The 25621-nt window shown below is 40.6% G+C and overlaps 1 protein-coding gene across 1 annotated transcript in view; it reads left to right on the plus strand.

Moving 5' to 3' along the window:
• lamb2l (laminin, beta 2-like) overlaps positions 1-25621 on the plus strand; it is a 77282-nt gene that overhangs the window by 30532 nt on the left and 21129 nt on the right. The window contains exons 3-14 of the mRNA XM_034696743.1: positions 6660-6829; positions 15147-15282; positions 18212-18285; positions 18497-18685; positions 18804-18867; positions 19111-19313; positions 19419-19539; positions 20676-20864; positions 21107-21286; positions 21497-21609; positions 22649-22728; positions 22881-23037. Coding sequence (XP_034552634.1) covers positions 6660-6829; positions 15147-15282; positions 18212-18285; positions 18497-18685; positions 18804-18867; positions 19111-19313; positions 19419-19539; positions 20676-20864; positions 21107-21286; positions 21497-21609; positions 22649-22728; positions 22881-23037 — 1676 coding nt within the window. The remainder of the gene's footprint in view (positions 1-6659; positions 6830-15146; positions 15283-18211; positions 18286-18496; positions 18686-18803; positions 18868-19110; positions 19314-19418; positions 19540-20675; positions 20865-21106; positions 21287-21496; positions 21610-22648; positions 22729-22880; positions 23038-25621) is intronic.

Here is a 25621-nt window from a genome sequence, read left to right on the forward strand (position 1 = left end):
TTTTAAACTGGTGTGCATGTGGTTTCCGGTACTTCGGGAGCCAGCCTCAAGTGGACACTTGATGAACTGGTTTTACTTGAAGAAGTTTTTAACACTTCCACATTGGCTTCAATTCTTGCAGACTGAGGTTGCCGCTTGGTCTGAACTTGTGAAATAGAGATTGCCTATCAAATGTAACCAAACCATGATGGCCTGTCAGAGCCACAACCTGTGGGCTTAAATGAGATCCATGTGTGTGACAACTAGAAAAGCAATGCACAGATGCTATTACTGCCAGGGCATCAACAACACTCCATACAACCTTGTGTGATAGTTAGTGAGCATGTGCAACTTTACATCAGAGTTGCACATGCACGGTATGAACAGTACCTGTATGAATGCAGTAGTGTTAGGGATACCAGTGTGACTCCTCTGTGTCTCTGTAAGGCAGGCCTTTATGACCAGAGAGTGAACCCATTGTGTCATACCTGTGAAGTGAGGTCAGGTGAAACCCAGGTACAGGTCTAAGTCAGTCTAATGTTTCTGTGTTCTTGAAGGAGTGATTTAAAGATGAGGGGCGGGGCTACTACATGTTCCTTTCTTTCATTGTGTGCTCACATGCTCATATTGACACGGTTAGAGAATAGTCTTTTGTGTGTATTCAGGAAATCAATTCTTCTGCAGCCCTGTTTCTGTAAATAACACACTGAAGTATCAGTATTGTAGCTTTGCCTTGTGTGTTATGTTTAGCGAGGGCGTGTTTGATCTTTATCTACAGTCCACAGGTTTGCTTTGTAACCCATTTACGTGCAATCCTTCCTGTAGACACTTTACGTGCCTTCACCTGCCTTTTTCAATTTGTGTAAATAACTGTCTCATTTTACTGTAATCCATCTTTATGCTCACTATTCACAATATGAGATGGAATAACATTACAGCCTGATTGTGTGGTGTGTTTTCTGGCAGGTTTATCAGTAAAAAGAAAAACAATGTGAGCAGGGTTTTGTTATTGCTTCACAGGAATTCAGAAAATCTGCCTGTGATGAATCTTTTACTTGAAGTAGAGCCAAGATATTGACATTATTGCCTACAGAAGGACTGGCAGAGCTGCAGTGTTCTCAGATTTTAATTACTTTATAGTTTTTAATGTTCTCTTTTTTGCACACTCCACCCTGCACAGATGGACGATGTATGCAGCAGGTTTAAAATACCTAGTCACCAATACACATCTATCCTATTAAAATACCATCAAGTTATGGAAATGCTTTGTTGTGATTCTTAACACTATAAATCTTTGTCTTCTTTTATTATTGAGTAATTATTTTTGCAAGAGTCCTTCCTGGATATATGAAAAAAGATTTGCAATAATAGTACAGCCCCAGCCAAACTGACTGTAATACTTGGCTCCTGCAAAGTTCAGTCCTAGGACTACATACACTTTGAAGACTCTTAGGGCCTGATCTAAGATCTCAAATAACGAGCGCTATATTGTGTGTGCAAACCAAAACATTGCACGTGCTAACGAGTGAAAAAGTGGTGCGGACCGCCCTATTTAAATGAGGATTTTGTGTGTGCTACATGCTGTCACCATGGATAGTATGAGAGAGCAGAGTGGCCGTAAATGAAAAATGAAGTTTGAAGACATGGAGTTGGAGATCTTGGTGGAGGAGGCAAATAAACACATCGGTAAACTCCAGCAGAGACATCTCAGCGTTACCAGAAGAAACACGATTTGTGGGGCCATCTGTGAAAAGGTGAATGCTGTGAAAAAAACAGAAGATCTGCTGATGAAATAAAAAAGAAGATGGCGAGATATCTGCAGAAGAACAAAGTAAAAACTTTCCCTTAATAAAATCTCAACGCATTTCTAATATTGGACACATTTAATTAGTTCAAAATGAATTTGCTGCGTGTGTCTCGGTTAATATAGAATGGAAAAAAATCGTGATTTAATTATTTGAAAAATGTTTTAGTACGTTGTCCGTCATGACCGTAAAACTAATGTCTATCACTTTTTTCTTAAATGGAGAATCTTCATCAGATGTCTGACAATCCCCACCGTACTCCTCAAATCAGCTCAGACCAGAAAACAGCAGAGCCCTGCAGGCATCCAGATTGTTATGATGACATTGATCGGTAGTTGCTGCAGCAGCAAAGAAATCAGACATAAGTTACAGGCCATTGATCAGGAGGTGAGCGCTGTGTCCAATGTTGCGCACGCTCCGCCGGGACACTCGTCAGTGCTGTGTATCTGCTGACAATGGCCGTCAATGCCCTGGCAACAGTCAGGAGGTCATTCAGTGGCAGTCCTTCAACTGAGCTGCCGGCGAATGAAGAGGGAGGGGAGAGCACAGGAGATGAACGTTCATTATGCACGGGTGGACACTGGGAGACGCCAGCACTAACTGCGATGGTGTGCTGGAATGATCAGACACAAGAAAATGTAGTGTTGCAAGGAGTTTCTCCATAGGAGATATGGCATGGCTCCTTTTTTGACTTGCTCCAAATCAGCCCTTAGTTAGGTCATCCAGCAGCTCAAAATAGCATTGCTTGATAGACAATTTGTCTCTCGTATTTTTATTTCTGACAGTCCAAATATGTTGACACTTTCTCTCCATCGTCTGTCTTTGCACCTATGCCTCCTTCTCGCCACAGTGACCGCAGCCATTTGTGCGTAACGCTGTGCCAGTTTGCACCTGCCTTTCAAACATGCTAAGTATAGCAGCAAAAACACTGCCCGCTATCTGCTTCAGGTTTGATAAATCACATTGCATGTGCTAAATGATTATATTTGCATTTCCTCCTCACAGTATTTTGCACGTTCTGATGATCTACATGTATTCTGCATATTCATGAAGGCAAACATGCTAAATGGATAGCGAGTGCTTTTTTGCTCATTTGACAGACGTAATCCTCAGTGCTCCCGTTTAGTACATCTACTCTATCAAGTTTGCATATGTTTTTATATATGCAAACCCTTAATGTGCACTTCACATGCAGTCTATATTTCTCTGTTTTGCACTCTTACCCCAAGTTCTCTCTGTCCGACGGCTTGCGCCCTGCTACACAGGACGCGTGTTTGGAGCGTAGTGCCAGCTCAAAGCAGCCAGGATCGGCTGGGTCCAGTATAGAGAGAACTACATACAAACAGCAGGTTACAGAGCCTTTGTGGTTGAATTTCTGCTTTTTTGAATAGTAGTCTGTTACTTTTGTGCTTCTATCATCGCCGAGTATGCTGCATCACTATAAAGTTTAGTTTCTGCAGGTTTAATTTAACATTAAAGCTAGGGTTGGTAGTCACGGAAAACTAGCATGAATTTGAATGTAGCATTTCCTCAGGACTCCATCTAACCCCTCCCCTCGGAGCTCCTACAAAATGACGCCCCCACCCACATGCACGAGCTCTGCTGATTCACAACCATATGATTGTGACTGATTCAAAACCGTTCCTCAGCACATCGTTTGTTTTTTGCACTACTGAATATATACAGTTCAATCTGAAATGTCTATATCATGTCTGGTAATAGGTCTATATCTGTTAAACAGAGACTGAGATGAGAGCCAAGAGCATTACTTTGAATCATTCAACAAGCCAATGAAAATGCAGCAAGTGCAGGATTCAAGAGCAAACAATATGAACCCTGAACAGGTTAGGACTGCCACTCAGGAAGGCAGAAGAATGAACAGGATCAGGAGAGGCAGCAGGTGACAAACCTGAAGAAGTTCTCCAGAAAGCTGCGCAATGATCTAGCCTCCAACAAGCTCATGGAGAAGTACAGAGCTGAGGTCTATGATCTAACACTGACCATTGAGGATCTCAAGGATCAGTTTGAGCGCGTGAGCAGTGATCGTCAGGATTGTGGCGATCTGAAAGATGAGCTCAAGAGTGACCTAGAGCTCCAGGAAAAGCTCACGGCAAAGTACAGGGGTGAGGTCTTTCGTCTCAAACAGGAGTGTGGCGATAAGAAAGGTATGCTTGTGCGTAACAACAAAGATTGGAATCACATTGAAAAACTTGTGGCTGAGTATAAAACTGAGGTCGTCAGGCTCAGAAAGGAGTGTGGTGATCTGAAAGCTGAGCTCGAGCGTAACGCCAAAGATCGAGAGCTCAAGGAAATACTCATTGCGGAGTATCAAACTGAGGTCATTGGTCTCAGTCAGGAGTGTGGCTATCTGGAAGATGTGCTTGAGAATGTCTACAGCGATCATAAGCAACAGGAAAAGATGTCCAACCTGGCTGATGAGATCAAGCAAGATCTCTTATAAAGGGTGGAGGAACTGAAAATGGAGCTGAGCCACCAGGACACGCTCCAAAAAGAGAACGAGGAGCTGAAGAAGGTGCTTCAGGAGGAAAGCACTTATGTTAAATCCTTATTTATTGAGGTCTATGGTTAAATCCTATATGGTCAAAATAAGTGAACGTGATTAAATGCTAGTACATGTGATCATAACCATGTCATAAAACTCTCACTCCAGCTGGACACTCAAAGTTGGCAGCCCTGTTGTATGGTGCTTCACCTCCACATTCAGCTCTAATACACGGTCGGTGATCGTAACTCTCCTCTTCTAGGAACTTCTTTCGTTTGTACTAGCTGTTATGAAAACCTCTGATGGACACACACTTTTCATTTTCCACAAACACAGAACTGTTGAGAGATTTGCTGCTCTAAGGGCTTTGAACAGGTTAAGTTACCGGTGTTTACCACTGATCAGATGTAAGAAACCGGAAGTGCTTCACAAAATATCCATGGATTGCCTGCGTTCGCTCAACCGCCGAAAATAAGGTGAATACTTCAGGGAGCCGGCGTCCCTGCAAAAGTGCAGGTTTTTAAAGAGGATGTTTGTGATCCTCTGTATGTAAAACCGTCCATGTCTTCAGCACCGTGTCTCGACATGTTGCTGCTCTGATGTTTTCAGAAGATCAACAGGATGAAAAGACTTCAAATATCACTGTCAACATCTCTCATCCTCCGTCACTCTGCAGCCTGCTCATTAGGAAGCCCCTTTTGTGTGTGTGTGTTTGATTTAGACAGTGTCTTTAAAATATCTTGAATACTTGGTGGTCTGATTAATAGATATTTTCTCTTAATTTATTTGTCATTGCTGTCAATTACTGGTTACACAGATGTTACAGTCTATCATGCACTTCAATTTACAGTCAACAGATCTCTTATATTTACCCCATTACGAGTACTGCATGTTATCAACTTTCAGATATTGTACTGATTCATGTTTTGCTGAAGCTTCCCTTCACTTTGTTTCAAAATGCAAAGTTTGATATTTGATATTGTCTTTTTTTTTAAGTGAAGCAAACACGTCAAGTATTCAAGAGGAAAACACTCCTAGATCATCTTGTTAGCCATTTAGCCTAATGTCACGTAGTGGTTTGTGTTTACTCGCTCAATTCGCGCGTCAAAAAATTGCGCACACGAACACTCAAGATGAGAATATTCGCGAGAGCGAGGAGGGGCTCCCACGCCACACTAGTCTGCTGTTATCAAACGAGATTGAACTCCTGGATATTGAATGGGGAAGCTGGTTATGCTAAAGGGGGCAGAGCTAACTTCCTACTACAACCGACAGCTGACAGACAAAGTTTTTCACAACTCACCAGATAATCCTCCTCACTCTCTGTCCTCACAGTGAGCTCCTACGTATTCCTAATCCATGTATCATTCATTCATTCCATTTTCTAAATGAGAAAATGAAAAAACAAGAATTAGAGTATTCAATTCTAAAACAAAAATGAAAACACGGATAACAACTCTATTTCCGATTTCAGTCTTTGTGCTCGAATGAAAAATGGTAAAAATGGATAATGAGAGTTTTATCTGATTTCGACATTTTCATCTGGTGAAACTTGAGTGACCCGGAAGTGAACTTTACTCAGACGTAAAGAGAAGAAGAAACAAGCTTCAGCATTATGGCTGGACTGGAGAACTACCCGGAGCTCTTACAGCACTTTTTTCAGGATTGCAAAACCTATGCAGAGATTTCCACTGCACTGCAGGAGGTCGGAGTGCCAAGGTGCTCCGAAATGTCCGTTAGAAAGTTCTGTGCCCAAAACAACCTCAGGAGAAAAGGACACGTAACAGACGCACAGCTGGGGGCGGCAATCCTGTCTTCAATAGACAACTTCATGTGTTTCCATTTAAACAATGAAAAACGTACAGGCCTACGCTCTAGATCATTTACATTGTGGACACAGGGACATTTAGCTATTTAGAGTAGGCTGTAGTCAACCAAAATGATGCCGTAGCAGATTACAATGATAATGTCCCAGAAACAAAACCAGTATGTTTTTCACAGGAGATGTTTTAACTGTGTGCATGAAAAAGTTAATTGTTGATGATGATAATGGAAGGTCTTAAATGGTTTGGTTGCTTCATTGTGGATGTTCCTTATTTTGAAAAAAAAAAAAAAAAAAAAATCCTTACTTACTTTTGTGCATTGCCTTTACACTGCTTGGCAGTACCTGCACCCAAATTGACTGTAAGCACTTTGTTACTCTTACTGATCTTGTTTCCTCTTGTCTAGATCTTTGCTTGTGTTGTTCTTGTTCTCGTATGTACGTCGCTTTGGATAAAAGCGTCTGCTAAATGACATTGTAACATTGTAACATTAAGAAAAACAAATATGCAAATATAAAACCATTCTCTCTGTCTCTACTTCACTTTCAGCTCTCAGTGTGTTCGGACAGGAGCTCCCATCAGGCCCTCACGGCTGCACGGAAGGAAGCTGTTACCCTGCGACAGGAAACCTTCTGATTGGACGAGCCATTAACCTCACCGCCAGCTCTACATGTGGCCTGGAAGGACCAGAGCACTACTGCATCGTCAGCCATCTGCAGGTCAGAGCACATTCACACACAACTGAAATGTGTTATTTCTTTTTTTCTTTCTTTCTTTCTTTATTTAACCAGGTAAGAGACTCATTGAGATTTAAAACCTCTTTTTCAAGAGTGACCTGGCCAAGACGGCAGCACAAAATAGGTTACAACACACAAGCACACAAAACAACGCAAATAGAATACGGTCACAGTTTCACATGGTTACATGATTGCACAGTGCAATCACAAGATCCAATGGAGCTTGTTTCTCTGTCTTTTATGAGTGACTTGAATTCCCCCAGAGTTACAAGATGTGTCAGTTTCAAGTCCTTCTGCACATCATTCCAGGTAAACAGGGCTGAAAATTTAAAAGCCTTTTTGCCCAGTTCAGTTCTGACTCTCGGGACCTGCAACTGTATGATGTCCTGAGAGTGCAGGCCATATCGGCTGCGGTTTCTACACGTGTGTACACACAAATAAGTAGGGAGAAGTCCGAGAATACATTTATAAATAAAGATCAGCCAGTGAGAGAGTCTACAACCGGACAAAGACGGACAGTGTGCGGCAGCGTATAAGGAACAGTGATGTACATGATAGCTGCAACCAGTAATAAAACGCAAAGCACAGTGACACACAGTATCTAATTTCTTTAAAAGCTGAGCAGGAGCATTCATTAAAAGCAGGTCTCCATAATCCAACCATAATTATTACCTTCAGATGCAAAGAAAGGAGCCTCTGATAATTATTGATACAGGTTTTGATTTATGATGTACATGATGGGCCTGCACTGAATTTAACTGGCCCACCCGCCTGCTGTATCTCTCAGCACTCTGCCACTCCTTCCTCATGAAACACGGCACCCTGTAATCAATGTAAAGGAAAAAGGGATGGTTTGTTTGTCCTCTCTTTTATGCAATCATTCACCTTCATCCTTCAGTCTCCACTCTTCCATCACTTTATTGTTCATCTGTCTGTTTACCGCCCTGTTTCCATGAGCATGAGCCCCCAACCCCTGCTCAGCCTTTCTGTATCAGGCCCCAGGTGTAGACACACGAGTCAGCCACACCTTAGCCACACACAGACTCCTCCATTTCTCTTCTACACTCTCTTGTGACCTTGTTGTTTTTACCTCATACTACTCCCTTACTATCACTTGGCAGAAGAACGGTCATTTTGGTGCGATTGCCAAGAGTGATCTCTTCTTCATCATCATCTTCATTCCTATGATAGTGATGCTCCCAAACATCTAAGCAGGTTTGAGGAATTTGCAGTGGACGACTCCGATGCTTGTATCTTTGTGTTCAGGACTTTTTGGACTTACAGGGCGAGGTTTACATTTTAACTCTTAAATATAGTTAAAGTTTTTAATAATTATTTGAAATTAGCATCAAAACCTTCAGTGTATTTAAGTATCAAAGCCTCTGGATGTGTGAATGTAAATGGAAATTTAAAATTCATATAAAATATTTAAATTTAATTTGTAATCAGCCTTCAACAAACATCTGAATGAAAATAAACAGTCATTACTTTGAAAAAACTCTGTTCAAAAACAGGTTATTTTACAGGTCAGAGCATTTCTCAGGACTGTGTGGGCGTGGCCTAACTCTTCGATTGACAGGTCAAGAGAGAGTTCACAGCCTGCATGTCTGAGCCGTCTGACTCTGAATCTAAAGACATCAAAACTCCAGAATCTGAAAATTATTCATTTCAAATGGTCTCTGAGTGCTGAGTCACAAAATACTTCAGAATCAGGACTTCTATCATTTATTAGTTTTATCACTCCGTAGTCTCCGGGGCATCAGAACCATGAGACGCCCGGAGCAGAGGAGGCTGAAGTGTAATATGTGCACGCAGAGGAGCTTGGCTCCGGGTGTCAGACGGAGCTGTTTGGGGAAAGTTAGTGAACTGGTCCTGGGGAAAGTTAGTGAACCGGTCATGGGGAAAGTTAGTGAACCGGTCCTGGGGAAAGTTAGTGAACCGGTCCTGGGGACAGTTAGTGAACCGGTTCTGGGGAAAGTTAGTGAACCGGTCCTGGGGAAAGTTAGTGAACCGGTCCGGGGGAAAGTTAGTGAACCGGTCCTGGGGAAAGTAAGTGAACCAGTCCTGGGGAAAGTTAATGAACCGGTCCTGGGGAAAGTTAGTGAACCGGTCCTGGGGAAAGTTAGTGAATCGGTCCTGGGGAAAGTTAGTGAACTGGTCCTGGGGAAAGTAAGTGAACCGGTCCTGGGGAAAGTAAGTGAACCAGTCCTGGGGAAAGTTAATGAACCGGTCCTGGGGAAAGTAAGTGAACCGGTCCTGGGGAAAGTTAGTGAATCGGTCCTGGGGAAAGTAAGTGAACCGGTCCTGGGGAAAGTTAGTGAATCGGTCCTGAGGAAAGTTAGTGAACCGGTCCTGGGGAAAGTTAGTGAACCGGTTCTGGGTAAAGTTAGTGAACCGGTTCTGGGTAAAGTTAGTGATCCGGTCCTGGGGAAATGAGCAGAGCATATGTGGGACTGCTTTAGCCACTCGGCTGCAGCTCAACTCAACCGTGTCCAAAATTTCCCAAAATCCACCGCAGTTAGAAAATAGAAGATTTATTGGCCTACACTTTAACTCTTAAATCTAATTAAAGTTTTGATGAATTATTTGAAATTAGAATAAAAACCTTCAGTTTATTTAAGTGTTAAAGTGCATGAAAACAAGATATAGATCCAGATATTTTATGACACACAAACAGACACAGATGCAGGTGAAGAAGAAGAGCGTAGTTTTCTGTCACACCCTGACTTCATGCCTGTGTGATGCGAGAACAAATGCTGTGACAGTCTCTACTCCAGCATAGTTTACAGCGATCATGTTTCCGTTTGTCCATTCTTAACACAAATCTAAACATGTTCAGGATCATGTCGACAGTCACCTCTGTTACACCCGCTCACTGCATCTGTTCCTCTGCAGCTACATGTATGTACCTGTGCTCCTGTTGCCTCAGGGCAGGGATATCCAATTGTGTCAGCTTCCAGGTTCCAATGATTGACACTCTCCGATTGGTGAGAGGCCGTCGACGGAAGGAGGCAGGACATGGTGACAGCCTGCTGTAGCATAAATCCAGGTGCAGACAGTTGCAGGTCTGTCAGAAGCTACTTTAGAGGCCCACATTTGTCTCTCAACTTTTAAATGTCCACGAGTTCATCAATCATGTGTGTTTGACAAAGGTTCTCTGAGGTTCTGTTTTGTTCCCTCTGAGATCAGGTTTCATAGTTTCTTGGCACCAGAAGAAGAAGCGGTGCATTTAGGGAGCTGCTGTTCAGTCAGTTGTGTTAAAGAGCTGTCAGAGAGGCACTGGTTGGGCCATTAGACCTCCTGGTTGAGTTGAACTAAGACAGGAACTTCAGACGGGTTTCCATTGAAGAAGAAAGAGAGGAAAAAGAAAAGGGGCAGAGGGTAGATGGAAAACAGGGAGGGGAAGTAGAAAAAAAAAAAACATGATGCAGAGGACGAGTGAGCACAAAAGCAAAGAAAAAGCACTGACGACTTGCACGTTGTGAAATCACAACATTGCATGATAGTATTAAGCAGCAACCTCTGGCCACGAGAATTGAAGCCTATGCAGAAGTGTTAAAACTGCAGTCAAATTAGTACGTACTGCTAGTGTAGCAGGCAGTTTTGAAAATAGCCTGGCTCAACAGAAGGTTGAGTTCAGCATTTCCAATATGGCTACCGCCGACGATCGGCTTCAAAACAGGGCTTCAGGAACACATGTCTACTACGTCCATTTATTATAAAGTCTATGGTCAGTATCAAAGATGATGCAGTTGAGAGTTAAGTGATCTGAATGTCTCTCACCACAAACACACTTAGGGACTGTCGTAAAAAGTGTGTAACAGAACTTTAATTTGAAGTCAAAGAAAATAAATATTGCCATAGAGGGCAAGAAAGGATATTTTGTGTCTGGTCTAATAACAAGGAATATCCCTCTATATTACCACTTTAATCTGTGTGTAATGCACATTCCTTACCTCATTAGCACAACAGCAATGCATTCTGGGCGAGTCTAGGCAAGATTATCAAACAAAGGTAAGAAATCCCGATATATCACAAGTGAAAGTGTTCACAGTGACATGTTGCTTTACAGATTTAACACCTGATTTCTGCTGTCAGTGTAGTGTTAAATATTAGTGTAAAGGATAGGCATGAAAATGAGGAGTTAGTGAAGTACTAACTGCAGGTGAATGTCACATTCAGAGTTGTTAGTGAGGTTTAAACTGAACCAGAGGGGGGCTGGTGGGGTTTCTTTTCAAAGCCGCCATCGCAGTGTGACAAAGACGTGTTTTCAAATCAACATCAGGCTTACATCAGTGTATTGTTGGGGCAGAAAGCCTTATAGTTGAGCTCACCAGGCTTGACTAATGGGAGATAAATAAGAGCTCAAAGGAGGGAGGGCCGGTCTTAAAGCCACACAAGTTCAGACCAAGCACCAACTGAAGCTTTACAGTGTGGCTGAAAGAGAAGGTGAATAGAGACAGACAGTTAGAGTCCATTTTTTATGCACCAGAACAGTAGTTGAATTATGTTTTCTTCTTCTGCGTTTATTTCACTTTACCTTTTAAGTATTCATGAAAAAAACTGTGACACAAACACCCCCAAAAATTTGAAGCCAGTTAAAATTTCTACCCAAAGTTTAGCCAAGTGATAGACACTGATCTGTTATATTTCAATTAGTGTTTTCCAAATTGTCATGATATAACTGTGTTCATTGTTTAAAATCTTTCATAAATTAAATTTGAAAACACTTTGTAAACTTTTTATTTTCCATTTTTAAATTTTCAGATTTAATGTATCTGATTTCTGATTTTTAATTATTTTAATCTTTTATCTTTTGTCGTTTTTATTCATCCAAAATTGTTTTATTTCCTTTTGTTTTTCTTCCTAAAATTTAGTTTTTATTCTTTTTAGTTTCTTTCTTATCTGTAAAACACTTTGAAACCCTGTTTTAAAAATAGCTTTATGAAAAAACAATATAATAATAATAATAATAATAATAATAATAATAATAATAATAATAATAACAACAATCATAATAATAATAATAATAATAATAATTATTATTATTATTATTTTATTTTTTACAATTATTATTATTATTAATGCAATTATTATTAATACCATTATTATTATTATTATTATTATTATTATTATTATTATTGTTATTTTTATTATTATTATTATTATTATTATTATTGTGGTTGTTTTTTAAATTATGATGATTATTATTATTATTATTATTATTATTATTATTATTGTTGTTGTTATTATTATTATCAATTCTATTTTTTATTTTTTTTTATTTTTACATTATTATTTTAAAGTTACTGGAAAGAAAGTTTCCTGCCCTTTACTTGCATCTTATTCTCAGCCCAGTTGCAGAGGGTAGGATGGATGGCCTGCTGTGAAAAAAGGAAAGTCCCTTGCCAGCAGCCGGGGTGTGAGATTAGGATTTGGGCAGATTTATGCTCGGGCTGATTAGTCAGGGAAAGTAATGTAAGCAAGCAAGCATGTAAAAAACACACACTCTGTTACAAATACAACAGAAGTGTGTATGTGTCTGCTTGTGGTCACCAACATCCATTTACATCCCCACACACACACACATACGTCCACACGTAGCTTCCAGCACACTTTAAGCTTCCCACTTAAATCTTTCTAACAGCCTTGTTGTTTTTAGTGGCTTAATCACCCCTGACAACAACCTAATTAAGAAACACTGCCCAGGAATCTGCTCTTCATCAGTGCCAACTCACCCTCATCTGCCTGTTCAGCACCCTCTCTCTGCTCCCCTTATACCGGCCCCCTACTCTCAAATGTGTACCCCCTTTTACCTCCCGTTCTGCACAGGCCCCCCTTTCTTTGTCCAGTGCCTCGGCTGTGTTGTTGGAGACCCCTCTTCACTGCAGAGCCACTTCTCTCACCTCCACCTTCCTTTCTCTTACCATCCTTTAAAACCTTTCTAGATCACCCCTTCATTCAAGCACTCACTCTTGGCCTGGGTCCCCACATTCCTGTTTCCTCTCTCTGTATGTTTCCCATGCCCTCTGACATCAGCTTCTTCATCTTCTTCTTCTCTTCTGCCTCATTAATGTCAGCTTTTTACCACCTTCAGCCTACGTTCATCTTGTCCTTTAATTCAGATCAACGCTTTATTGCATCCCTTTGCATTCCCCTCATAACCCTTCTAACTATTTAATTCTCTACATCCTCTTTGAGTCCACCTGTATGTTCAACAGTTTTTATATTTTGTTTGACGGTAGTATGTTCATTTCATCCTTTAATGGATTACCATAGTCAGTGAGATAGAATAGAAAGCCTAGAATGCTTTACCTAAGGTGTACCACATTAAGGCATCCACAGTAATGCGGCATCATGCATTCAAGAACAGCTATTTATTACACGTTGGATACAAAGGACAGTTTTCCACTCGTCTCAGTCTATCTCTGATTGGCCAAGGGGAGTCACCAGCGTTCCTGGATCACAATTATTCATTGCTTCATCTTTACTTTGTACAGTTTTAACCTTTGTTTGTATATGTAGTGGTAAACTGTGTCCACAGCAAGTGGCAACCTCCGGTCTTAAAACATGAAGCCCATGCTGAAGTGCCAAAAACTGCAGTTCCTTGAATGTCCACTTGAGGCTTGCTCCAGAAGTACCCGAAACCACATACACACAAATTCAAAAAGCTGATCTTTTCACCACAAACTCTACGGAAGGGAATTTTATCATAACGCGGCAGTTTAGAAGATATTAAGATTACGAGTTTTCCATTATGAGAGGCACAGCTGACTTGATTGACAAGTGGGAACTCTGTAGGTGTTGGCGACGAGGCTTGAAGCCCGGCCTCTCTACCTCACACTAGCTTGACAGAAGTTAGGTCGTATTCAGCATTTCCAATATGGCACCCACGATTGGCTTCAAAACAGCGCTTCAGAAACAGATGGGTGACGTCACGGGTACTACGTCCATTTATTATACTGTCTGTGGTCCACAGACAAAGATCTTTGGAAGTGATTTTGAGCCCATGCAGTGATTTCCACTACAGACACGGGCCTGTTTTGAAAGGCCATCTAAAATGGTTTTCAGCCTTGTCCCTTTAGTACAGATTTTCCAGATTCTCTGAATCTATTAACAGAGACAATTAGACCCCCAAATCCGTTGCAATTTTACACTCAAACAGTCTCTCACAGAGCGGTGAACCTCTTCCCAGCTTTATTTCTGAGAGACTCTCTGAAATGCCTTTTTTATACTAAGCCATGTTACTAACCTGCTACACATTAGCCTCATTAGTTGGGAGATGTTCCTCCATGTGTTTTAGCATGTCCCTGTTCCAACTTTTGAAACATGTTGCTGGCATCAATTAGAAATTAGCATATTTTTTTCATAGAACAACAATATTTTTCAGTTTCAACTTTCAAATGTTGTCTTCTTCATATTTTCTATGAAATATGTATAAATGGTTTTCAAACCATAAAAATCTGTCTTTATCAACACACAGCATCCAGAGTCTTAGAACTGGGGTTGTATATTACACAGTGAATAATGTAAATTGCAACATAAACAATGTATACTATGGGGAGATAATGCTGCACTAAACATTTTGAATTTTGCATGTTGGCAGATGTAAATTTTACCATAAAAAACATGGTTGATGATGTTGTACAGTAAATTATGTAAATTGCATGTTGGATTATGCAATCATAAAAATCTGTGAAACTAATTTCACATGACCAATGGATCGACAAATATCACTGTTCAAATACTACAAATAGGAGAACTACGAACACTTAAAAAACTGATGACATTTTCATGTGAAACTAAAGTTTGCAAACTGTTCTGTTTTGTTGTGGATCTGAATTTAACCAACACAATTAAAACTATGCATATTTACAGAAGGTTATGTATTTGTGTATAATACATTTACATTTCTGTTCATGTCCAAACAAACTCTCTTCTCCATCCCCTCATTGGCTTTTGTTCTGTTCACACTGATGTTGGCACACAGAAGCACATTCCCAACATTTTTTCAGTTTGAGAAATTAAAGCCCTAATCTGAGGAAACAGCTCACCTGCAGGGGGTTTACAGACTCTGAGAGCCAGACAGGACATAACCTTTGTGTGCAGAATGAACTCTAACAGCATTAAACATTATATAAAAGCTGTTTTTATTTGTTGAAACATCTATGAGTGCTTAATTACACAGCTTCATCTGTCTTTGGTGATCTACCTAATGAATTTTAATCCTCTCAATAACACAAACCAGTTTCTTGATTTGTCCCAAACTAAAAGTGTTTGTGTCTTTTGTCCCTGACAGGAGTCTGACAAGTGTTTCGAGTGTAACTCCCAGCACGTCTACGACCCGTACCGCCACAGAAACAGCCACCGCATCCAGAACGTGATCTACCTCATGGACAGAAACGAAGATAAAACCTGGTGGCAGTCTGTCAACGGTTTGTAATCATGTTGAATGTATTTACTCCTGAAACAAACAGGAACAGGGTCAGTGTGGTGATTGTTGATTCTGTGTACCTACACATTTGTATGGAAGGCCTTAAGGACAATTAAGAAAAAAAAAACGATGATCCGTTTCTAGGTTTCTGATGTAATTTGTTAACTGAAGTTTAATTACTTTAGACACACATCCAAAACAACAGTTTTTACAGTTATATTCTTTATGATTTCTACAATTCTTTATACATGTAATTTGATAAAATGAGACCATTCAAGGACAATATTTCTAAGCACCATAAATAGGTACAAATAGCTTTTCAGGGTCTTTTTTTGAGTACTCATTTCTTTCTACCAGAGCAAACTCTTGCCCCCAACTCTTTCAGAAATGTAGAAACAGCTAGATGAACTAATAAAGATTATTCTTGCAAAACTTTTCACCCTGCACTTACATCATAAACAAAGAAAGTAGATTATCAAGTTCAGCCTTAGGATTCCTCCACACCTGGATCGTTTGCAGGAGAGGTTTTTTTTTTACAACAGGTGTTTCCCTCCTTGATCTGGGCTGTTTGGACATACAGTATGTGAACGCAGCAATCGTACCCTGATGAAGAACAAAACAAGTGAGCCGATATCGTCTAAAAGAGGTGGTGCTAGGTGAAGCAACATCACAGGACTTGACCTGTGATGTTGTGATGTCTCAACAGATGTTCAGAAAAGTTTTGTCCAGCCTGTGAAGCTGGTCTGTTTTTTTTACATACTACTGTCTAGGGATGGGCATTTCAAGCCAAAATGCTGTTCGATAATCACCAGCATCTTTTCAGCGATTATTCGTAATCTAGCTTTCTGATAGCAGGTTTGAAACATCAAGTGGAAACAACAGCGACTCACAACGCTTAAAAGGTTAACACTCCCCGACACACCTGTCCCGTTAATGGTGTGTTTGTGTGCAGTCGCGTAGAAGGAGACACCGTCAGCGTCTGTCTCGACCTTTATGTCGGTGTCTTTGAGACGCAGCAGCGTGGCGTGTATGTTTACATTTTACAGCCATGCTCAGTTTCTGCAGTGTTCTCTGTTTCTGAATCTCAAAGCACTACACACATATTTCCAATGACTGTCGCTAATGTTTTCTTCTTTTGCTATTTAATGCAGTTAGCATTCTTCTTCTTCTGTTTGCTAATGCGGTTAGCAAACAGCTTTAAGACGCTCTGTAGCCACCGTCTGGCGGGAATGCCGTATAACAACCAGGCACCGGTTAAAACTATTGAAATTAACTTTAATCCTCGCAGCTCCAAGTCAACCTAAGATACATTTTGTAGGTAGTTTGACTGGCCAATCCAATCTGCAATGATGAAATGTTCAAACCAAGCCAGAAACCTTGGTGATGACCTTAAGAATATATCAAGGATTAAAGGAGTTATGTCTCAGCAGGATGCAGAAAAACTCGTCCATGCATTTATCTTTAGCAGACTAGACTACTGTAACGGGGTCTTTACAGGACTCCCTAAAAAGTCCATCAGACGGCTGCAGCTCATACAGAAGGCTGCTGCTCGAGTCCTAACAAGGACCAACAAAGTAGACCACATCACTCCAGTTCTTAGATCCCTACACTGGCTTCCTGTCTGTCAGAGAATAGACTTTAAAATCCTGCTGATGGTTTATAAAGCACTGAATGGTTTAGGCCCAAAATACATTGCTGATCTGCTGCTACTGTATGAACCACCTCGACCTCTGAGGTCATCAGGTACTAGTCTGCTTTCAGTCCCAAGAGTCAGAACGAAACATGGTGAAGCAGCGTTTAGTCATTATGCACCACATATCTGGAACACACTCCCTGAAAGCTGTAGGTCTGCTCCAACTCTCACCTCTTTTAAATCAAAGATTAAGACTTTTTTATTTGCCACTGCCTTCCTATCTTAGATTATTTTAACCCAATTTAAATTAAAATTTTAATGTAATTTTTAATATATTTCTAATTTTCCTTTTCTTTTCTGTTTTATCATATTTGTCATTTTAATTGTGTTCTTTTATGCTTGTCTGAATGTCTCCAATGCTTTTAATGTGTTAATGTAAAGCACATTGAGTTGCCCTCGTGTATGAAATGCGCTATACAAATAAAGCTGCCTTGCCTTGCCTTGCCTTGGCCAGTGTGTCAGTTTGCATCTCAGTGCCGACTGCTTCCTATAATTCAAAGTGTGACCACTACGCATGGCAGGTTGTTTGCCTTTGTATGCTTTCACAGTGGGAAAAGGGGACTCTGATGTACTGATGTAAGGACAGCCATGCAATGGAGTGTGATTTGACCATAGACTGTATAATAAATGGACGTAGTATGCGTGACGTCACCCAGCTGTTCCTGAAGCACTGATTTGGGGCCAATCGGCGGTGGCAGCCATATTGGAAATGTTGAACTCCAACATAACTGCTGTCGAGCGAGTGTGAGGTAAAGAGGCGGGCTTTGTGCATCCGTCGCCAACAGCTACAGTGCTCCCACCTGTCAATCAAGTCAGCTGTGCCTCTCATGAGGGAAAACTTAGGATCTTAATATCTTCGAAATTGCCGGATTTGACCCGCTTCACAATGCTGTACAGCGAACACAAAAAGACCCAAAGGAAGTGTGCAATGTTATCATCCAAATCTGCAAAAAAACAAACAAGCTACAGGTGTGAAAGTCCCCTTAGAGTAGTGGAGTTTTTTTCTCACTTGCCTCTCAGGCCTTCAGTGTGTGCAAGAGTCTTTGTTACAAATGTATGCTTGTTCTTTTATTGTGGTGTAAAAGGGTAAATCCAGATTGTCCAGTCCTTACAGTAGAAATATCAGAAGACAAAAATGTCAGTAAGGTTGGGACAGATCACCTGAAGTCAAGAGGACAGCATTAAGGTGTCACCCTATTGTTGTAACAGTGTTGAGTGACGGTTGTTTCTCCCACAGGACAGGAGGATGTCAGCATCAGGATGAACCTAGAGGCCGAATTCCACTTCACACATCTCATCATGAAGTTCAAGGTATGCCGTCTGTGTGTTTGTTTGTGTGTGTGGATTTCCTGTTTTAAGAGGTTTCCATGCTGTATATGCATCAACATGTCAGGGTGCATACTTGTATAAGTGTATGTTTGTTGTGTAAACTCGGCATATTTGATGGCTGCATTCCAGCAGACTTGGTCCGGTGTGAGGAAGTTAAAATCTCTTTATTGTTCTTTTCTCTTTTCCTCTTCAGACATTCAGACCTGCAGCGATGATCATCGAGCGCTCAGCTGACTTTGGTCGCACATGGCGCCCGTATCGTTACTTTGCCTCAAACTGTACCAGGAGCTTTCCAGGAATCCCTGCTAATGGCCTGAGCCACATCAACGACGTCATCTGTGAGGAACGCTACTCTGACATCGAACCCTCCACGAACGGAGAGGTAAGAGTAGCAGCAGTAACCACACTTAGAGCCTTTTCCAGCTGAGCTCTGTAAATCTGTATATTTACTTCAACTCATCAAACTAACAGGATTTCTCTCTTTTTATTCTGTATTTAAGGTGATTTATAAAGTTTTGGATCCTGCCATTCATGTGAAAGATCCCTACAGCTTCGACATTCAAGGTCAGTGAAAGCTTCCAACTCTAAATCATGACTCCTGTCGAGTACAAGGTTTTATATCTTTACGTCTTTAACAAAATTTGCTTTTCAGAAATATAAACCATGCTGCTTTAAAGAAAATCAGCTGCATTGAGGCCAGTTTATACTTTAAAACAAGACACTAGAGAAAAAAGAGTTTTCTTAGAAGTTTTGCAATAAAAGAACTTGATGCCTCAGTCCTAATGAAGCAGTTTTAATCTTCTACAGAACTTCTTCGTATCACCAACCTGCGAATCAACTTCACCAAACTGAACACACTGGGAGACGACCTGCTCGACCGTCGCTTCGACGTCCTGCAGAAATATTACTACGCCATTTATGAGCTGGTGGTCCGAGGGAGCTGCTTCTGTTATGGACACGCCTCAGAGTGTGCACCAGTGCCAGGGGTCGATGCTCGGGAGAACGGCATGGTGAGCAGGAGGACTTCATTTAGAACCCCCCCCCCCAAATCAGACAAAAATGTAAGTTTTATCTTACCTTCTTGGTGATCATGTTTCTACGTTGTGATTGGACAGATCCACGGCCGCTGTGTGTGCAAACATAATACAGAGGGTCTGAACTGTGAGCGCTGCAGAGATTTCCACCACGACCTGCCATGGAGACCAGCAGAGGCAGAGAACCCACACACCTGCAGAGGTAGGAATGCATATACACACAAACTCACATACACACACACACACACACACACGCACACACACACACACACACACACACACACACACACACACACACACACACACACACACACACACACACACACACACACACACGTGCACACATAGGCAGCGTCTCACAAAACTGTGATAAGAGCATGAACTTAGAAATTGCCATAATTAGATATTACTCCATACTTTTTAACTGCTTCTTGTGTGAAGCTCCAAAGTTGTTTGGAGGGCTTGGAAATGTTTAACCAAGATTTTATTAGACCATTTCCACGCACTGATGCACTCTGAAGCCCGGCTGCTGGTATAGGCAGTACAGGCGAATGCTTTGGACGCCTGTTCTTTAGGGTGAAACAGAATAATACGACACATACAAATTAATGACTCTTTTACTGGGGAAGACTCATGTAGGTGTTAAAAAGACTTCAATTGTATAATTATTTTTGTTTATTATTATTATTATTTTTAAAGTCACTTTCACTGGTTTTTATATTCCTTAAATGCATGTAGAATTATTGATATTTTGCCACTACACCCAACTTGTCTGAGACATAACTTTGCACACACACTCTGGGATATATTATCAATAATTTAAATCCTCCCACATTGCACGATGGTATGGTAACTGAGCATCATTTTCTACAAACTATGAGCTGTTAGAAATTCTGTCTTTGAATACTTAATTTACATTTTGCTACATCATCAGTTTTTTACGGGGACCTTTAAGAGACCTTAAGGTTTATTTAAGAGGCCAGAAGTTCTCATTGTGTTTTAATATTGACATTCATGTGCACAGGCACATTTATCCTGACTTGGCTAACTAAAGGAAACCTTTAACCAAAGTTAAAACTATCAGATGGTAATGATGGAGACAAGTTTTCAGGTGTAGCTCAAATAGTTTTCTGCAACTGCTAATGTACTGCTTATTATGCATTTGTAGAGTTTTTCCTGCTGCACTCTTTCCTCAGGACATATAAATCCTTAGTGTTAAGGATCAAGAGAGGAACTTGACTTGTACTCCCTCCAAGTGAGGAAATAATCTTTAACTCCTGCTGTCAAAGGAAAGCCTGATCGTTCTCTATCTCTCTTACTTCTTACTCATTTCCTCAGAGTGCAACTGTAACGGACACTCAAACCAGTGTCACTTCGACATGGCGGTGTATTTGGCCACGGGCAACATCAGTGGAGGAGTGTGTGACGACTGTCTGCACAACAGCATGGGACGCAACTGTGAGATGTGCAAACCTTTCTACTACCAAGACCCTCTGAGGGACATCAGGGACCCCCGGGTGTGTGTTGGTAAGTCATCTTGTCTTTTGTGCTAAACGCTTCCTGCCATGATGTGAGATCGTCTTCTGTGCAAGTGCACTAAGTAAAAAAGTATAAAACATGTTTAACAAACATTTTAAAGAGTCCGTTTTTATGTGCGCCTACAAGTTTCCCTCATCTTCTCTCTTTATGATCATTACTCATTTATGTTCTCTTGTTTTTGCCTCCTATCCTTTCCCCCACACCTTCTTCGTCTGACCTTTGACCTCCAGCCTGTGACTGTGACCCAGTGGGCTCTTTGGAGGGGGGAGTGTGTGACAGTCACACTGACCTGGATATGGGGATGATCTCAGGACAGTGTCGCTGCAAAGTCAATGTCAAAGGCACGCGGTGCGATGACTGCAAGGAGGGATATTATGGACTGAGCCAGAACGACCCACTGGGCTGTCAGCGTACGTATGCGTATGCGTGTGTGTTTGTGTTTGTGTTTGTGTTTGTGTTTGTGTTTGTGTTTGTGTTTGTGTGTGTGAACAGTGGTAAAAAAAAGCATATGTCTGCTGTTTTGGAATAACAAACCTCATATTCTTTATCTAAGATGTGTGAATAGGTCATTAGCTGCTGTCTTATTGTCTTCCTGTGTGTTTTATGTGTTTCTCCATCAGCTTGTAACTGTGACCCTCGTGGCATCATCATGATGGGAGCTCCCTGTGATCAGATCAGCGGGGACTGCTCATGTAAAAGATACGTGACTGGACGCTACTGTAACCAATGTCTGGTAAGAGAAAAACACTGGTTTTGAAATACATTTTTCTTTTGATGCAGAAATTTTACAACACCGCCATAATGATCAATCAATCAATCAACAAATGTTATCCTCAGACTCTTTCCAAACAGAGCAGGTCTAGACCGTACTCTATGTTCTATTATTAACAAAGACCCAACATCAAGACAGGATAAGATCCAGTCCCATCTTACAGACAGGACTCAGTCTGATCTCATCTTAATCCACCATGAGCAGAGCACTTTACAGCATTTAGCAAGTTACAGTGGCAAGGACAAACTTCCTTTAACAGGCAGAAACCTGCAGCAGGACCAGACTCATGTTAGACACACATCTGCTGAGACCGTGTTGGAGAGATGAAGATAGAGAGAGTTGATAGTGATGAGACGAATAGTAGTAGTTGTAGCAGCTTGAGTCTGGCACGTCTATGGCAGCAACCAAGAGGAACCTACAAGACAAGGGAGCTCAGGGACTTCAGAGGGTCTATGGTTAGTAACTCTAATGGGACAGGAAGAGATAAGTAAGTGATGGGGGGGCTGGTCCAAGCCTGATCCAGCTCTAACTATAAGCTTTATCAAAAAGGAAAGTTTGAAGCCTACTCTTAAAATTAGAGAGGGTGTCTGCCACCCGGACCCTGACTGGCAGATGATTCCAAAGGAGAGGGGCCTGATAACTGAAGGTTCTACCTCCCATACTACTTTTAGAGACTGTAGGTACGACGAGCAGACTTGCATGTTGGGAGCGTAGTGTTCTAGAGGGGTAATCGGGCACCAAGAGCTCTTTAAGATACGAAGGTTTCTGATCATTAAGGGCTTTGTAGGTCAGAAGAAGGATTTTAAATTCCAGTGTAGAGAAGCTAACACAGGAGAGATGTATTTAATTTGACTCTTTATGTATTTAATTTTTTTGTCAGGCAAACAATCTAAAAACTAATCTCAGTGGCATTTATTGTAGAGAATACAACGAAGGCAGTCCAGTAAGAAGACCACAGCTAATGTTAGATCTGGTTTTGACTCCTTTCTCCTTCATGTAGCCGGAATACTGGGGGCTCAGTAACGACCTGGCAGGCTGCAGACCATGTGACTGTGACTTTGGTGGAGCCTTCAACAACAGGTAAGATGTTAATATATTTAATACTAAAAGACTTAAAGAGGCTGTGAAATAACCTGTCATCATTCAAATATACCACAAAGAGGGTAGGAGACAAGAAAAGGAAAGGTTGGGATCAATTTGCATCTTCAGTTTGCGTCTGTGTATCACTTCAGGTGCATGATGGAGAACGGCCAGTGTGACTGCAGGAGGCATCTGATTGGTCGACAGTGTTCCGAGGTCCAGCCTGGGTACTTCTGTGCTCCGCTGGACTACTACAAATACGAGGCTGAAGACTCCACCGGACACTCCCCTGGTGACTCTGCACTTCCTGTAAGAGCATGGCTTTAATTCTATGTGTTATATAATGTTTGAAAAATGATTGATGGGCAGCTCTGTTGACAAATGAAGCTCCTGCTGCATTCTTTAATGGATTATCAGAGCTGAGGAGGAATTCAAGTGTCTGATTCAAATCCACATGAGAGTCTGTTCTACTGTGGACCGTACTCACCTGAGGGATCTTAAGCATGTTTCGGTTAGTGGTAGTTGAATGACATCAGCCTGATTACCATGTCAGTGCCCATTAAGAGGCTATTTTGGCCTCACATCTTACAACGAGATGAGACTGAGGTGTGACGTCCATATTAATATACATTCAATAGTTTACATTTACTAATCTAATTGTCAGCTGGGTCCAGTTTCCTGTTTAAAAAACAACATAAGAATGTTTTCAGGTCGATGCTGACAGAACTGATTTTGGATGATATCTTGAAACATTTCAGAGAGTTTCGCTGTCCTTCAGAAATCAATCAACCAATCAGACTTTATTTTTAATAGCACTTTTCATACAATGATATTTTAAAGCAAAGTGCTGTACATAAAAATAATGAAAATAGAATAAATTAAAAATACAAAACAATAAGAAGATCCCCCCATCCCACTCCCAAACCCAAACCCAACCCACAATCAATATGTGGGGTTAAGAACATGATATATGCAAAATAATAATAATAATAATAATAATAATAATAATAATAATAATAATAATAATAATAATAATAATAAAATACAAAAATACAAATATAATAATAATAATACAAAAAATTTAAAAATTTAAAAATAAAAAAATAAGTTGCTGAATGAACTGAGGAAATGCTGTGATGACATCTTAATGCAGAAACACTGGAGGAAACATAAGATATTAAAACTCAACACAGGAAATTATAATCACCAAAATAAAATAAATTAATACATAATAAAACACTAAAATATTAAACCGGTAAAAGATACAAAGATGCCACTCTAAAAGGAAATACATCAAAGTAAAACAGAATAAAATATTAAAATTCTGAGAGGTCTAAATAATAAGTAAATAAATAATTAAATAATTCACAATAAAAAAAAAATAATAATCTGAATAAATGATATGTGTGTCTTTAATAATTTAAAATAAGACAGTATATACTTATTAAAGTGGCTAAAATTTGAACTAGATAATAAATAAATAAATAAATACATAAATAAATAAATAAATAAATAAATAAATAAATAAATAAATACATAAATAAATAAATAAATAAATAAATAAATAAATAAATACATAAATAAATAAATAAATAAATAAATAAATAAATAAAGTAAGATGGAATAAAACTATAATAAGAATCCGACTCAGTTAAAAGCGAGACTAAAAAGGTCGGTCTTGAGTTCATTTTTAAAAATGTTGATGCTCTGTGCAGCCCTCAGATCTTCAGGCTGTTCCACAGACGTGGGCCGTGATGATAAAAGGCTGCTTCTTTGTTCCAACTTTTGTTACAATTAAAAGTCCACTACCTGAAGACCTGAGGGCTCTCACAGGCTCATATGATAAATCTGATAAATAAGAAGGAGCAAGACCATGGAGAGAATTTAAATCCAGTAAAATAATCTTAAAATCTATTCTTAAAGACAGTAGATAATAGAAAGTGTATATTGATGGTCAAAAATGTTTTACCTGATTAACAATTAAAGGGGATTTATTTAAACACCACAGCTAATAAGAATCTCATTCCCTTTAAGCCTTTAAACTCCTACTGTCTGACCTGTTACAACAAGAAAACAGCCACTTTGACTCACCCTTACCATCCATCAGCCTCCTCCTACTCTCCATCATCTTTCCATCATCCCTTCCTCCTAACCTGCCCGCTCACTCACATTCTTCACTGCCTCTGTCGTTCTGCGTCCCCCACACACAGCTCCATCCTCTCCATTTCAAGGAGAAGTCCAGCCCCCTCCTCTTCCCCTTTCAGGCCTTCAGGCAAGTTCAGACAGTCCACTCTTGCAACATCTCTTCTGCAGAAATGTGGTGAAAAAAGGAATGTTTGACTTCAGGATGTTATGAGAAAAAAAGCACTAGTGCAAGACACCGAGCGAGAAGAGAGGTGTCTTTGTGGGCTGTTGTTTTAAGCCGGTGGACGTGGCTTTTTAACTGATAATGGATGGAGATGAGTGCTGGAGGACATAAAGAAGCAGAGAGTATGCAGGACTCAGTAAAAGTCCAGCGTTACAGTGCAGAACTCGGACTCCACAGCTGAAGTGACCCATGAAAACAGCAGACAGTAGCACAGATACCAACCTGTCACAACTAATTACTGTCGCGCAGCACACCGAGAAAAACACACTCTCCGCCTCACATTCTTTGTTTCTCACAGTCACGCTCTGCAATTTGAGCACAGCGTGGCTCTCTCTGCTCTGTCTTGTCATTTTCATCTTTCAAATGAGAAAGCCGTGCTTAATGAACCCCTGCAGGTTCCATGAGGTGTTCCTCCAAAAAGTTGCATGAGTAATATACGTGGTATGAAAGCTTAGAAAACATTGCTAACTAAGCAGCCGAGTGTGTCGATGGAGGCTCACCTTGCTGTGAACTTACAATGTGACC

The sequence above is a fragment of the Notolabrus celidotus genome, chromosome 11, assembly GCF_009762535.1.
Source record: "Notolabrus celidotus isolate fNotCel1 chromosome 11, fNotCel1.pri, whole genome shotgun sequence".
NCBI lineage: Eukaryota > Metazoa > Chordata > Actinopteri > Labriformes > Labridae > Notolabrus > Notolabrus celidotus.